A 16,931-nucleotide genomic window follows, 5' to 3' on the forward strand; every position below is an offset into this window, starting at 1 on the left:
TGAAGTCACAAGGAATCGAAGTTACCTTGTGAAATGACACCAAGAGTTATGCTCCAAAATCAAAATCTACAAGGCTCACAAAGAAAAAACAGCTACAGATATTCCTAATATAGCACCACAAATAATGTAGTTATAGTAGTAAAAATGTAGAAGAACGAGTTTCTCAGCATTTATTTCATTGTTGTACTTGATGAAAGAAAAAGTACGAACTTGACGTGTCACATTTTGCATTCTAAAAATACATCGATTTGAGAACTAAAAATATTTGCAAGATTTCTTTTGATGGCCTGACTGCTATTTGTCGGCTCCCACAGATAAAACATCATATTAAGCACAACCTATACAAATTTCAAAGCCATTTTTAATGGAATAGGAAAGGATTTTGTAAGGTACATAAAGAAACCCCCACCTATATGCAGCGTGGTGAAATCAGGTGTTCGTCAAAATAACGAAATGGGAGAAACAGGCACTTTCCCGCCTGTTTGGAAAATTTTGTTATTCTATTTGGCTTAACCTCTTTTATCTTCATAAAAAAACACAATTTCCATGTGAATTTTACGGAAAAAAATTGATTAAAGGCTCAAAATATGTAATTTTTCAGTTTTCAAAGACTCTTTAGCTATTGGAGTTACCAAACTTTGGCATCCATTTTCTCGCGAATTTCACCATTGAAACCAGGCGACCTCACTTCCTTCAATCGCAAATATCTATGACTTCTATTCAAGATAAATGGATATTTATTTCATTGACAGCAAGGCAAATAAATCAGCTTTCAGATGATACCAATAACTCCACATGCCCAAAAATTGACGAGCGTCTGATTCCACTGCGTCGTGACACATATATTATATATATCTCTCTTACAACCATTTCATGGCATAAGAACCCCCTAAAGCCTTATTTTTTTCACATACCTGGCATGTTAGTCACCATCTTTTCTTCATAAAGTCAATCTTTTATTCATCTTTATTGCTTGTTTTCTCAAAGACGCAGTTTTTCTATTTACTTTTTTGAATAACTCCATCATTTTTCATCCAATTTTCATGAACTTTTCACAGAATGAAGAGCAGAAATTTGTCAGTTGAATTTTCAATATATGGAATCAATTTTCGTTAGTGATATCTGGAGTATGGATTTTCACTGATTTTTTGCAAAGTTGAATGCTACCTCATGAAAAAACTTCACAAAAAATGTTCTAAAGCACTTACAAAAAATTCAAAAGACAAATTTGTAGATCTATCGTTTGCTAACATGCATATAAAATAACAACATATTTCCATGAAAAATAAGTGCAGTATTCATTGCGTAAGGCATGTCAACAAAATCCAGAGAAGCAAATGTTTTAATGTACACCTCTTTTTTTATAAAATAACAGTAATTTGGACACTTTAATTTATTTCTCTAAAAGGCTTCACATCTCATAAAACATTCTTTTGACTAAACTAAGCAAAGCAAGGTAATTCTTAAAATATTGTTAGAAACTAGAACTGAGGAACCACAAACAAGTGCTTATGACAAAACAAAGAACTCAAAGTTGTAAACTCTTAATGTCAAACTGAGAAAACTATTAAATTGATTAAACAAAGTAAACTCATGATAAAAAGCAGTACACAAGCTCATTGACCCCATGACTGATAATTATAATGTGCCCCACAGCTAAGGGAAATTTCAGTGTGCGCAAGATGCCACAGGTCACAATCTTTAGTTAACAATTGTTTGCTTACTACAAGAGACAGATTGGTGAAACCTGTATCAATAGAAAAAGAAATAAAGAGATGAATTCATCCATCGACAAGACCTGCGAATAACAAGACATAAAACACAGGTTTTAATTGTCGTACGGGTTATGTTTACAGAACACTGGTGGCCCACTATTGAGATTTTCAAAAGTACTAAAACAAATTCAAAAAGTACTAAAACAAAAGCTTTTTACATCACTTTTTCAAATTCAAGAACTGAGTTCTATTTCTTCCGATTAAATTCTTTCTATGAAAGAATGATGAGAAAAAGCTGGAATACTGCAACTGCAAAAGTTGCCATATCTAAAACAGCACGATTTAGAGATGAAATAATGTTCTAATAGTTTTGGGTTTTTACCTCATCACTAAACTTTCCAATTAAAACATATGTCAACTAAATGTCTTAAGGGACCTTGAACTTACGAGACAACATTTTTAACTAAAGGCAAAACGAATCAGCTTTTGTCACAGGCAGTAAGTATGAGACAAAAGATTCATGTACAGCTGTTGACACACTTGATTACATAAGCCGCTGCCATGGAAATGGTGGCCATCTTGAAAATTGGATCGAGTATTTTTTTCTCCACCATTTCTACAGTTTCTAACTTTTTAAAATTCTGTAACTTGCAAAATGTCACAAATAAATAGGTGCTTGCAGCTGGCTATTTTGTTACTGTTTAGGCCATGTACTATTATGGTTATGTGCACAGATGTGTGTGCAAGAGAGGATGTGGGAGGGAAGAGTGTGTGTGTATATGGGTGTGCACATGTGTGTGTATGAGTGTGCGTGTGTGTGTACGTGGTGAAACACCAATTCGATGTGCCAGAATCTGGCTCATAAAGAGGTATCTTATCTTATCTTAAGTCTGGATCTTGTGCATCTGGCACAGGGGAAACATTGTTTAGAGAGGAAGACTGGAACCTGGAAGTAATCACACACAGGAATGATTATAACAATTTTAAAAAACATGCATGTTACGAAAATTGTTTTAATTAACACTTGGAGCAATATTTGAGCAATATTTCACTGTCAAAGCAAAAAATGTCATACGCAAATGTTCCAACAAACAATAAAAAAGCCACTGGACTAGGATACAAGGACGGGACCACTTGCAAGCCCTAAAAGCTTGCACAATAAAACAAAATTAATTTTTGTAATGTCATTTCACCTGCATTGTCATTTATCACTGGGACTTCCAGGCTCACAAATTGAACAACTTCAACCACTTCTTCCCATGAAAAGCAGTCAGGCATTCCAAGCAATCTCACTTTTGCAGCCTCACTAAAGGGATGCCTCTTCATGTAGTCAAAGGATAAACAGAACTGCCTTGAACCTCCTCCAGTCTAAAAGAAGGACAAGAGGCAATAAAATTCCACATGCTGAGAAAATCAGCTCGAGTTGTCTAGTCTTGACCAAAATCCATCTCTAGGACTGGCCCTTCAAAATCCTCTTCCTTGCCAAATGAAGTAAACACATCTTGTGCTGTTTGAATGTGTATGAAATGTGAGTTTACTCAACAGATTTGAATGTCACCAAAACCAGAACAGGAGCTATTTCAAGAAAGATATATACTCAAGTGCGTAACCATCAAACAGAATTAAGATGCGTCTGTAAGAAGTCAAACACGTCCACCTCACTGATTCTTCTTGTATCAAGAGCGTCTATCAAAAAATATCACAGGTTATGGAATTAACTTTGTTTATTCATTCAGTCAGCTGTGGTCTGCTCCCCTTCATTGTGCATTCGGCAGGTGTGGTTTCAAATGGTTGTCTCGAAGTTTGAGCTTACGGAAAGTTGCAACAAAGTACGTCTCACAATAGGCGTCTGGAGAAAAACAAAAAAGAAACAAGTTCACTAAAAAATGCGAGGAAAGGTGATCAGGTGAAAACGAAGAGAGACAATGAAAATTTTTTATTTCAAAATATTGTTCAGTCTTGATGTTTCCCATAAGTCATTCTGCTATGCTCCTTCTCTGCTCGCTAGTCATGTTCTTTCACCTACTTTTATCTCCATCCCCCCAGGCTCCTGACTCTTTCTACTGCTACTCCTGGCTCCTTCTTACTGCTGTCTTTCAATCACTCCCCTGATGTCAGGGTATGTAAAATGGAACACCTTGCCTTCTTGGATTAAGGTGAAAAAATCTTGGCTGTCCCATGTGTAAAATGGGCATGTAAAAGATCCCTTGTTGGTCTTAAAATTGATAAGAGTAGGCTTTGGCTGCCACCTGAGCAAAATTCAAAATTAAATCCAATCAAAAGGTGGAAACAACCTACTTGTGTCCTGTGAGATTATATGACCTTATGCAATTGTGAGTTCTGCAAAAAAATTACAAAAAAGTGGAAAAAAACAACTCAGCCTGTTAAAGACTTTAAAAAATTCTCTACTGCCATCAACAAATTTGTATGATGCACATCCCTTTTGTCTTGTAATCATATTTGGGACAGAACCCTTGATGACTACAATGTTTATTTCAAATCAAAAGGGGCTAAAAAGGGAAAATTAGTTAAATTGTTGGTTTTCGGCAAGTTGCCGTTATGTACATTGAAAATAGCCACATTTGATCTGGAAATAGATTAGGATAGTAAGACCATAGAAAAACTATTAGAAGGAATGTACTACATCAGAATACTTAATTTGATTCATATCAGGTGGAGTAAATTTTTTTTAAAGGGTTAAGAAGCTGCAACAGGATGAAAAATGAGCGTAAATTCAATAATTGTAAGATGGAGTGGATTCTTTTCAAACAATAAAGAAGTTTGCAAAAGGGAAATACGGAAAATGCTATTATTCTGACACAAATCTTACCCCTGCACCGTTGCACTTGCGGAGAGGTGCGTCATTGACAGCCCTCGCATTCTCTCGCTCTGGGGTTTGCAGCCTGATGACCCCGCTGGGGGCTTGATAAGGCAGGTATGAGATCTCTTTCTCTGCAACAGCCATTTGGCTTTGGGAAATGCACAAAGTTGTTGCACTGATGGGCAGGTGGATATCACAGTAGTCAGCACGCTTTGGACCCTCTTTTCTCAGAACAGCTTGGGCCTTCTCCGGTGCACTTTTGTCATTTATGTCCTGCAGCATGGCTGCTGCCTGGGTGTCTGAATTACAGCTTGGCAAAGCAGAGGCTCTCGGTTTTAAAACCATCCTGGAGGAATCTTTGTGTGTGCTGGAGGTAAGCACTGGCGGTGGGATGTTTTCTTTGGGAGACAAGGCCATGGCATCCATGCTCTTTGGGCGACATTCGAGTTTCGGAGGTGTACAGTCAGATGTGCCCTGTCCACACTGAGTGTGACTCCTTTTCTGACGAGGCCGAGATTCCCTCAAAGCACCTCTGATTTTTGTGGTAGTTGGCGAGTTGAGCAAGTTGGACATGGCAGGGGTAATCACCTGAAAAAAAAATTAGGGGGGGGGGGGTGTTACCGTTAAAAAGTAAAACATTCAAGTCTTGTATAGAAAGGAAATAAAGATATACTCACTTGAAACAATAAAATAATTTTCTTTAAAAAAGAATCTCTCTAGAAGTAGTGGGCGAGAGGGGGAAAAGGGGTGTGAGTGGGTAGATTAATTAACTATATTTGAGGAACAATGCACAAAAAGTAGTCAAAACACATCAGCTATACGGAAATAGCTGCTACCAAAATAAACTCTGGTGGTAGAATCTGAACATGAAAACAGTAGAGCATAAAAACAAAGTCCAGGTCCAAATTATGCTGTAACTCAGCTTTACTGCAAATTTATTGTATATGGTGATGCCTTTTCTTCATTCAAAACACATTGCATCTTTTTATGGTCATTCATACAGTAATCAACAAATAATGAACCTCAGATACAATGAAAAAGTGGAAACTGGTACTTTGATCTAAGGCCAAAGCAAAAGCTTGTCGTACAATGGATAAAGCAAGCAAGATGCAACCAACAGACTCCAACACAGAACAGCCAAGCATAAGACTTAAAAACAGAAAGTTTACATGGAAATGGAAACACTGTATGATCGATTTTGAGGGGCGTGGTGTTGTTGTTTCTACTACACGAGAACCAAGTTGGGGCTGAAACTGGTTTCCTGCCCACAAAATATCAAAACAGTGGGAATCCACCAAAATAGGGAAGAGAAGAAACACTGATCTTTTAATAGAGTGCAGACATACTTGTATAGGTATGGTATGAGAGATTTTTCATGACAAGCCCATAGTTTTATATTTCTGGCAACGCAATAGATCAAGAAATATACTGACAGGCAGAAATTCCCTTGCCCAAGCATATGTGTGCAAGCAGGTCTCGAGCGGAAAGAAAGCGGGTACCACCAAAATGATCAAAGGCAAGCATGCAGATATCCCTATAAATCTATTTAAAAAATCAAAGTCGGACGTCTGGGGAAATTTGGGTCAAATATGAGGATTTTGAGACGTAGGTATTTTTGGCACTCAGAAAGAGAGAGTACGCATTATGTCACTCTTACAACTATTTCAACACCCCCTAAAGCCTTATTTTGTCAAATATAAGGCATGTTAGTGACCACAAAATCCTTATAAAGTCCCTCTTTTTTGGGTTATTGTCCATTTTCTGAAAATGCTATACTATATACACTTTTTTTTTTATAATAGTCAAATTTATATCCACCAATCTTCATATTTTTACAGAGTGAAGAGAAGATGTAACACTATACAATGGTTGTTGAATTTTCAATATGGAATAGATTTTTGTCGGTGGTTTGTTTTTTGCAACCTTGAATACAGTCCGTGCCGGCTTTTAGTTTAGTTTAGTTTAGTAAAGAGTTTTACGGCACTTGCAACACAATAAGGTCATATAAGTGCCGAAGATTAGAGGTGTTACAAGAGAGTAACAAACATAAAAAAGGAAGGAGGAGAGAATGGGACGATAGATGTTTAAGAGGAAAGAAGGAGCACACCGGCCATAAGCACGTTTCGGACTCAAGCACGCTAAACGGCTCTTACCGAATTTTTGCTAGATAAATTACACGCCTTTAAGCACGGTAACTTCGGCTTCAAGCATGCTTCATTTACAAGACAGTCAATATTTTCATGATGATCCATTGAAGTTCGAACACAGTCTACAACGCAACAGTGGAGTGTGTCAAGAGAAACACAAAGAACGCAAGTGATGGACACACACACTCACACGGGCGGAGAGGAAGGCAGAGAGGTGTACACAGCCGTGCGCGCGGACATAGGACCTAGCCTAGGCCTAGGGCAAAGCTACACACGACCAAAAAAAAATACAAAGAGAATCGGAGAGACGAGAAAGGGAGGCTGGCTGCGATTTCACCTTTGACCCTCGATATCCATTAATCCTGATTGTGTATCACGCGCGAGGTGAGATGAAGGCGGCGGTATGAGTGGCACAGCGGGCAGTGGTACACACAGGCAGTGTGTTACAGTAGGCCTAGTGTGCCGTATCGTGACTAGCCGTCTAAATTAAGTTTTCATTTCCCATTCGACCACAAAACAAAAACAAAGAAGCGAACAAAAACTATCATGGCGGGTGTCTAAATAACAGTGCACACTTTTGCGGGTAGGCCTACTTACAAACCAAGGGAAATCGCATGAGGAATTTTCTACATGAAAATCCCTGGATTATGTCTACTTCGCACTTAAGCACGCTTCGGCTTTAAGCACGCTTAAGCTTTCTCCCGATGACCATGCTTAAAGCCGGCATGGACTGTACCACCTCAAGAAAAAGATTCTAATTCGTTTATGAAAAATTCAACAAACAGCTCTGTAGAGTTATTGTTTGCACGCAAAAATCACAACCTATTTTCATTGAAAATAAGTTTAGTTAGATATTATTTTTTTATAAGACATGTCAACAAAACATTTTTTTTGGCTAAAATTTGACTGTGGATTTGAAGACTCCTCACTATGTTTGTTATATGTGTGAAATTTGATCCACAAACAAGAAAGAAAGCTGAGGTGTAACCCCCCCCCCCCATGAATAAAATTTTGCATTTTACCCATTTTACTCAATTGTGGCTGACATATGATTTTTTTAACTTGATATTTTTCTAACATGCTGATAGATTTTCTTCACATTTACAAAAGTTTTGCCTTAGAAAAGCAGTAAACAAGACCAGGCGAGACAAAATTAGAAACACAGTAATCGGAGAAATGGTGAGCACAAATTATGTCATGCATCACATCCAACACCAAAGAATCAAATGGTTCGGACATCTCGTGCGATTACAAACACACCACCCAGCACAACGTGCCTACATAAAAAAATTTGTTGGAAACAAGGCCAGAGGATAGATAGATGGAGTCAGGGAAACATTAACAACTCACGGCATCACCCTGACCCAAGCTCTCCGGCTGGTGGCAGAGAGACTTCTCTTTCTTGCCGCGACACCCAAAAGGGTATAAACAGCAGATAAAAGTGAAGTAAAATAAAGTATGCCCCCCCCCCCCGGTTGAATTTTATTTGTTCGAATCTTTGTTGAAATTAAGTGTAAAGATGACTGAGTTATTGCCCGTTAAGTGGGTCTTCTTTCTTTTTTTTTTTTTAAGACATCCTGTACAAATACATGTATTCCTTTTTCTATAATTGAATCACATCTCCAGCCTAATTTCAACAGTCAATAACTTATTAACTTAATTAAAACTTATGAGAGCACAGCTTGTAACCATTGATGCCTTACCTTGACCATCAATGATTTATTTATAGAGGCATCAGCCATCAAAACCATTGATGCTAGCTGTAGAAGGGGAGATGCTTTTTCGGTTACTTAAAAACGCATTGAAAACCAGCAGCTAGTTTTTCCATCAGATTCTTTTTTTTTCCAGGTAAAAAAAAAAGTCATAATATTACTGGTATCTGATCTACTGAAGAGTAAGGAAAACTTAATTTGAACTTCTGTCTAAATATGAAGAAACAATTCATGGTCATAAATCTTTTAAAAATTTCTAGCAGAAAGGAGGGAGAAACACCAAAACTATTCAGAGAGAGAGAGAGAGAGAGTACACATTATGTCATTATGAATTCCATTTGTGACTGCCTTCATTTTATCATTTACTTCGTATGACAAGAAAATAATGAAAGCATAAAACTTTTCTTTTTGCAATCCTGTACTTTGATTGTATATTGTTTAATACACATTCTGACAACATGAAGTGATTTGAATCTAACTTACTTTTAGTCCAAAAGTGTTAGAAAAAGCCTCATTATATAAACACAATAATAATTTGTAAGTGCTGAAGATAAAATGATAGGAATTACTCTGTGCTTTGAAAAGGTTGAAAAGCTCTACGACATATATACGAGAATCATAAAAAAAAGGAAAATGGAGCAGATGCAGCTACAATATGCAAAAAAGGAAGGGGGCTGTAGTAGTGGTCAGTCAGCCTTACTGTATCCTGCATGTTGGAGAAGTCTAGTCTTTTAACCAGAGGTATCTTGACAGCCCGCAAGTCCAGCTCTGCGCAGTGCACAACCGCAACTTGATCATTACTTTTGTAACTCATCACGTAAACACCCTAGAACACAATGCACCGGAGAATCAATTTTTAAAAAAGCCACAAGAACAGAAATATGCGAGCAAGAACGGACGATTTGCAAAAGATGACAAGACTTGATGCTTGATCTTAATGGATGGTCTACATCTAGCATTGGGGAGCAATGTAAGATGGAAATACAACACAGAATTCATAACAATATAAGAAAAGTCCAGGCTCCACGACCATATTGTTATGATGGCCAGCATTAAAAAAAACCCAACATTATAGACACCATCCATAAAATTAATCAAAAGGTGTCTCAAAAAACGAATTCGAAACTATTTAAAAGCTCACAAAAAGAAAAAAAATGTTACAAACAACATTGACCAGGAAAACTTTCTTAAAACAATGACAAAAAATAAAAATAAAACCAAAGAAAAATCTGTTCTACCAGTTACTTGCACACATATATCATATTCCTTTATTCCTGTGTGACTGACCCAGGTAGATGCCCTTTAAAAAGTCACATTTTGATGGCAAAATCGCCCTGGGGGGGGGGGGGGGGGTGTAAGCGTTTTGCGGCACGGAGCTCGCAACTGCATAAGGTCACATGAACGCGAGTGACACACCAAACATTTTCATTTGGTAGGAAATTTTGAATTTTGCCTGCGTGGCGTCCGAAGCCTACTCTTATTGATTTTGGACCACCAAGGGATCTTTAACGTGCGCAACTTGCACAGTCCTCTGAGATTTTTCGCCATTGTCTGAGAAGGCTAGGTGTAGATCTTTCCGTCCGGAAGATCAGGGGAGTGGCTGAAAGACAGCAGTAAGAAGGGGAAAAGGAGTAGCAGTAGAAAGGCTGCAGAAAGAGTCAGGAGCCCAGTGGAGGGGGCAAAGGGGGTGAAGGGGTGGGGGAAGACATTGGAGACGAAAGAAGACGACAGAATATTGCAAGAGAGAATGAAAGAAGGTGAAAGGAGACAGTTTTAGAGAAGTAAATTTTTCGATTGCTACTCAGATTCGAACCTGGGACCTTTGAAAGAGGGGCCAACATCATAGCTGCCACTCAGAAATTTATAAAAAGGAGGAAATTCACGCGAAGGCGTACGCGCGCTCTCCGAAACCAGTGAGATCCAGAGGCAATATATACTGGAAAATCTAGCCCACGGTTTTGGAAGGGAAAACTGTCATATTGTTAACCATAGGCAACTGAATTAAAATGTATTTGACCAAAAAAAACAACATAAAGGCAGTAAGTTGACTAACAAGCATTCGAGTCAATTTGACACAGTTTGGACTTGGTGACTAAAAATCTAGTGTTTTTTGCCAGCTGGTGTCTCATAAAAAGATTTCTTTCACTTTAAACGTGTACATACATAGACGTAGAGCAGTATCGGATCAAGGATACACAGGCACTCCTGTACAATTGCGGTCCCGTTTGCACTTAGTGCCCCTGTAGTGTGTTTCTTATTTAGAGATAAACTGAATTAAAATTATAGCCTCGGCTATCTAATCTAGATCTAGATATCATATATCTAAACATGTGTAGATCTAGATTATATCTAGAATCTAGAGATAGATTTTCTAGATCTAGATCTAGATTCACTTCCGCAGCAGCCACAATAGCCGTCATGTAAACAAACGGGACCGCAATTGCACAGGCACAGGAGTGCCGCGGGCCGCGATTTCTTTCGCAAAAAACGGCTAGATCTAGTTCAATTTTCTAATGAACTTTTCAAGTCGCACACCGGCTGCTTCTTTCTCATTCCAGCGCCTTTTATTTTTGCATTCTGAATCAATTTCTCTTGAATTTCCGCCAATTTCAATGACAACTCGGCGCGCTAACGTCCCGATGCCCGATCGACACTGTGTTGCTCCACAACAATAAACAATGTGAAACTAGCGCTGGGCCTAGAAGAATGGAAGTAGAAAGCTACGGCGGACATGCGCGAACCGCGTTTTCGTCTCTCTCCCGGTTCGGTGTTTTCCGCGTGGAAAAAAAAAAGTATGAAATTTGCGACCAAGAGCGGTCCAGCGGAGGAAGGAGGAAAGTTGAGGGAAACGCTAGATGTAGCGGAGTTTCCGCTATTTAGCGGGAAAGTGGCAGCTATGCAACATCTTAATCTCTAGGCCATGAGAGCCCCCTAAATAGACCTGTAGGCCTGATCTAAAAGGCTAAAAGTACTGCTCAAAAATCAGTTATCTGAAATATTGAAGAGCCAGTATAAAAGCTTACGATTATACAAAAATGATAAAGATAAAAATAAGCATAATTTTGCTTGGCCATTTACAAAGCATTGGCCGTTTCATAAATACTTAGTTTCGACACAATCAGACGTTGAGACGGAGCATGTTATTTCAATCTATTGTTTTGCACGTGTCGTTAGAGGAATAGGGAGGAAAAAAGAAGTGTCAGATCTACTTCCTATAATCTTGTTAGTCCATGAATTTTCTGAAAATGTACCTATTTTTAAACTTTCTGGACTCGGCGAGCGCACAGTAAACTTTCAGAAAGGTAACAAGTTGGGTTGTGCAGAGGGTTTAAAATTTTTTTTATTACTGAAGCTTTATTTCATATCGACAAAACATTATGCTGAATGCAAAGACTTGGCCCCCCATCATGACTCCAGATTCAGAGAAGATATGTCAGAAGGAATGAAAAAGCTTAGCAAACCCACTCATCAGACTGGAAATTGAAGTTATGAGTGTGAGTCTCGCTTGTAAATAATAAACTCTTTTCTGAACCATAGCCCAGCATGATACATCAGATTGTGTTGCCCTCTAACAACCAACATGGAGAAAAAACAGAATGAACCCCCCCCCCCCCCCCACAAAAGCAGGCATCCAGTAATAGCATGGTCTGTGCAGTATATACATCCACATACACACCACAGACCACATAATAATAATAATAATAATTGCATTTATATAGCGCAAATCCATGCTCAAGAGCTTGCTCTATGTGCTTCACAACTATTATTACCCCAGCAAACCCTCTGAAAACACTCAGAAACATTCTCAGCTTCCGCGGAAGCATACAGTGCAAGCTGCGGATTTCACGCGCTCAAACACTATCAAACTGACAAGATCTTTCACTGTCTATAGCTAGGTGCGCATTTCCACCTGGGTGAAGTGAGGAAAATTGGTGCAAAGTGCCTTCCCCAAGGACACAACGTCGGGCCCCTGACCGGATTCGAACCCACGACCTTATGGTTGCGAGTCCGAGAGCCTAACAGGTCTGAATATTGAGCTGCATGATGAGCCACATGACGGACACATTTCACTAGGATCAAATCAGGATAAGAGACACTGAGGAAAAGAGCAGAAAACATCATTAACCATCTGCTGAAGAAAAACAAGCCACTGACACTCACCAAGCTATCCTCACTGCTGGCAGAACTGCTGGCGCTGCCAAGTACAGAGAACTCTGTGTTCTTGTTCTTTGTGCTACCCAAATTCGGAAGCCGTTTCTGAAAGGGGAAAAGATAAACATGCTGAATCTTGAAAAGGATCATATCATATGTAATTTAAAAAAAAAAAAAAAAACGGAATGAGAAAATTGAACAGCAATTCTAAGAAAAATTATTAAAGTTCCATTTTCTGAGCCCTTCCTTTCATGTACGACAAACTTTTCTTTGGTCAAAACATTTTCAACGGAATTCGAGTTTCAGTCACCCGCAGTGGAATTTTAGTTGTTTGGGGAACCCCCCCACCCCCCCTGAGCGCTTTATCACGTCGGGATAACGGGGGGGCAACTCCCTGTCTGACTTAATTTTTGGTACTTTTCAACATACAGTTTTAGGTGTATCCCTGCATTTATGGTAATTATCATTTAATGCACCTAAAGCACGCACTTCTGCTCTTGAGACCCAAAAACACAACGGAAGTTTTAACTTGTCTGGTTATGGGAAACATGAACGACATAACATATAGGTGCAGATACTCAGAAAAGATGGTATCTGCGGGTATATTAGAAAGCTGTAATTTTGCAACTTTATTCATCTGGCACACACTTCGCTATGAAGCAATTCCTCCAATATAACTTTATGTGCCTAATATAATCATTGAGAATATTCGCATATTTTTTCTAAAGTTTATCAAAATTATCCTGATGTCGCTCTATGGAAAAGTACAAACCCATTTTAGTGCCAGAATCCATCTACAACAATGTAATACACGAACATTAGGCTATCAGTTACACCTCCATAAATTATTCCTCATTTTTCTTAAAACGCTAGATCTAGGTTTTATAACTTGACTGAATAACAGGGATGACTTCTCGTACTTGTGTATTTATAAGAATAGTTTCTAGCTTTCCAGGGACATCGAATCAGCACCAGGCTTTTCCAGCTTTTATTCATTTATTTTCATTTCTATTACCATTTGCAATAACTGACAATGTTCTGATTTCTTTACATTCATAAGTGTCCGCGCATATGCCAGGCACAAAAACTAAGAATGAATGTGTCAGCTGTCATTATTTTTATTCCATTCAAGAAGTTCATCTCTGCCCATGTATTAACACAGTTTTGCACATTAAAAAAATATCATAATATATAATATCTTTCTTAGTTGTATGCAGTCTGCCACAGACACAGCATGATTCATGAACGCAGAGTAACTTTCTCTTGTTTAATGGTAGAAAAAGAGCTAACACTGAGTGTCTTTAGTTAAAAAATGCAGATAAGTGCATCTTTCTTCTCTTATAACTTGACTATTACTACTCGCGCAGATTTAAGATTTCTCATAGTAAAAGACATGATATTCGTGGTCAGTTTAAAACAGATTTTCGAGAGGTCTGTCGTGCCGTTTTAAAATAAACAAACATTTATTCATAAGTATGTAACTAAAATAGACAAATTGGGTACTTTACACTTGTCTAGAACAAAAACTAAGGCACAGAAATTATCCATTCTAACGCAGAATAAATCCCAAGACATTGAGCTTTTAGTACATGTGCGTAATGGTTTGCTGTGTGGAATGGGGAAGAAGTTATATAGTTTTAAACGTAGACAAAAATGCGAATTTCTTAACCAACACCGGCAAAGTCGCTTCAGGGCTCATTAACCCCGTGACTCGTGACCCCGCACTAAAGGTAACAGAATCGGGCGAAAAGTGATGTCCTGCAGTGCCCTCCTCCCCCCCCCATCTTTTAAATTAAACCACCACTGCTGTCAATAAACACATACATGTATCTAACTGGCCAAGATAACACTCACCTTAATGGAAGCGCCAATGGATTTACTCCTTGGATGTTTCTTGCTAGAGCTGACCGGAGTAGTAGTCCCTTTCTGGATCTGTTTTTTTAGTTTCACATTGTGCGGAGTGTCTGGAAGCGACTGCACGTGGGCATACAGACTCGCCAGCTCTGCCTGGGTATTGGTGGCAACATCTTCACACTGAGACGCTTTGCGGTCAATATAGCAGATGTTTGTGTTCACGATTGGACCACTGGTAAATTTCTGGAGGGGGAAACAGAATAGAATTTGTGGGTGCAGAAGGTCTAGAAGATAAGAACATGTCCGCCAGTCATTTAAATAAGTGAATTGGCAACCTTTGAGCTCGTTACATCTAAAAAAAGTAAAAACTCAAATTCAGACTACTTTATATAAATCAAATAGGACTTATATAAGAATATAATATAATTTATTATCATATAATCTTTATATTTTCAGACATTTGTAGTAGATATAATTTGAAAAAAATCAAGTGAAATATTTCTTGAACAGAGGTGACAGGCAGATATGTCCTAAAAAAATGGTGACGTGTTCAGGAGTTTTGAAAAAAAGGCTACGGTGTGTCATGGAAAAAAGGAAGTGAAAATTGGATTTGTCTTGTAAAAGGCAACATGATGATATATCTTTAAAAAAAAAAAAAAAAAAGAGATTCCATGTTACTTTACTGTTACATCCTCTGTTACCGTTACGCGTCGAGGGGAGATGCAGCTTTTTTCGGTAGGCCAGCTCTGCAGCTCTTTCAGTTGTGATGTGTGAGGCATCGTGGTGAAATCAGGCGCTCGTCAAAATAATGAAACCCAAGAAATCGGCATTTTTCGGCCACTTTGGAATTTTTTGTTGTTGTTGCTCAACGCCTTGTATGTCCATTCAAAAACATTTTTATGTGTGGATTTTATGGAAAAAGTTGATTAAAGGCACGGAAATGTAAATTTGCAGTTTCCAATGACTCTTGAGCTATGGAAGTCACGCATACTTTGACGGCCATTTTCTAAGTAACTTTACTTTACCAGGCAACCCCAAATTCTTCAATCTCAAATATTTCAACTTTTATTCAAGATAGATGAGTATTTCTTTCACTGATAGCAAGACAACTGAACCAAGCTTTAAGATGATACTAATAACGCCACACGCCTAAATATTGACGAGCGCCTGATTCCACCATGTCGTGACACATATTATGTTTCAGTGTTTCCTTGAAACCCTCGATCCACCTTTTGCATGGCCTTCCTCTTTCTTTTTAGCCTGAGTGCACAGCCAACTCTCTGGCTGACCAGATGACGTTCGTAACAGGTGGCCAAAACATTTTATTCTGTCTCTCTATGTAATGAAGGCAGGACTCAACGCTGATAGCTGCTCTTGCTTTTTCATTTCTCTGCCTGTCTCATCATGTGATGTGAAGGGTTCTGCGAAGACATCTCATTTCACATGCAGTGATTTTGCTTTAATGGGTTTTACTTAATGTCCACGTCTGGCACTGGTAGCATATGAATATTGCGGTGATAAACTGTCTCTTTATGTCCATGGAGATGTTTGGATGAGATGGAGGGCGGGGGTGCGAGCTGGTAGGTGACAGCGTTGGCTTTTTGAGGTCGCATTTCTATTTCTCTGTCTATGGACCCGTTTTAAAAAAAAGTACTGCCATGATATTTGAACTCCTCCATCTGTTTCAGTTGTTTACTATTGACATGGATGTTCAGGGGACTACGGTTAAGGCTCACTTTCATAACTTCTGCTTTTGATGTGCTTATTTTCATGTTAAATTTCTTGCAGCTGTTGTTTAGTTCGGTAGTGTGATTTTGGAGGCTTTGTTGTTTTGGATGAATAAGATATTGGTTATCTGCGAATAGAAGTTCATTTAGGCTTTCTGGGCTTTGGTTTGCATCTTGCGTTATTGTGTCCATATTACATTATAAACAGGAGGGGAGATAGAATGCATTCAAGTTGTACTCTGGATCTTATTTTGAACCAGTCTGTATTGCCTTCCTTCGTTCCTACTCAGCTTCTGCTGTTGGTATACAGAGCTCTAACATTATCTAACATTTTTGTCCTCTGACGCCTGGCTTTTCGAGTGTCTTCCTGAGTTTTGCATGGTTTACACTGTCAAAAGCCTTCTCCTAGTCTATAAAGATCATCTGGAGTACAGCATCCGTGGATCCTCTTCCCTATCAGAAGATTCCATGTAAATAGTCAACAATGGTGAAATGTCGTAAACCTGCCCTGTACAAACACCCCCCCCCAGACAAAAACAACTTGAATAAATCGGGACCAAGTTCTTAAAGGATAAGCTATCCCACAGACATCAATTACTATCCTCACCTTCATCTTAGGGTGTTCTGAGCTATCTTCAGGTTGGCACTTCACCACGTCAGTCCAGAAGCTCATCACATCTCTCACTAGACCATTAGGAACCTGACAAAGCAAGGGAGAAGTACAGTCATGAAAATGTCTATGAGCCAACAAACCATCAGTAAAGAGGGAGAGTGAGTGTGTGTGTGTGTGGGTAAAGGGGGGG

The 16,931-nt window shown here is 38.7% G+C and overlaps 1 protein-coding gene across 2 annotated transcripts in view; it reads right to left on the minus strand.

The window, feature by feature from the left end:
• Window positions 1–1,378: 1,378 nt before the first annotated feature.
• The window catches only part of LOC101858242 (rho GTPase-activating protein 19), a gene marked incomplete at its 5' end in the record, with an annotated part of 22,070 nt that continues 6,517 nt past the window's right edge, over window positions 1,379–16,931 (minus strand). The window contains 6 exon segments of one of the 2 annotated variants that reach the window (XM_013091252.1): window positions 1,379–3,564; window positions 4,546–5,124; window positions 9,096–9,221; window positions 12,557–12,652; window positions 14,402–14,644; window positions 16,736–16,828. In XM_013091252.1, the coding sequence (XP_012946706.1) occupies window positions 3,499–3,564; window positions 4,546–5,124; window positions 9,096–9,221; window positions 12,557–12,652; window positions 14,402–14,644; window positions 16,736–16,828 (1,203 nt within the window). 2 annotated transcript variants of the gene reach the window in all.

This window comes from Aplysia californica, unplaced genomic scaffold (assembly GCF_000002075.1).
Source record: "Aplysia californica isolate F4 #8 unplaced genomic scaffold, AplCal3.0 scaffold00030, whole genome shotgun sequence".
Taxonomy (NCBI): domain Eukaryota; kingdom Metazoa; phylum Mollusca; class Gastropoda; order Aplysiida; family Aplysiidae; genus Aplysia; species Aplysia californica.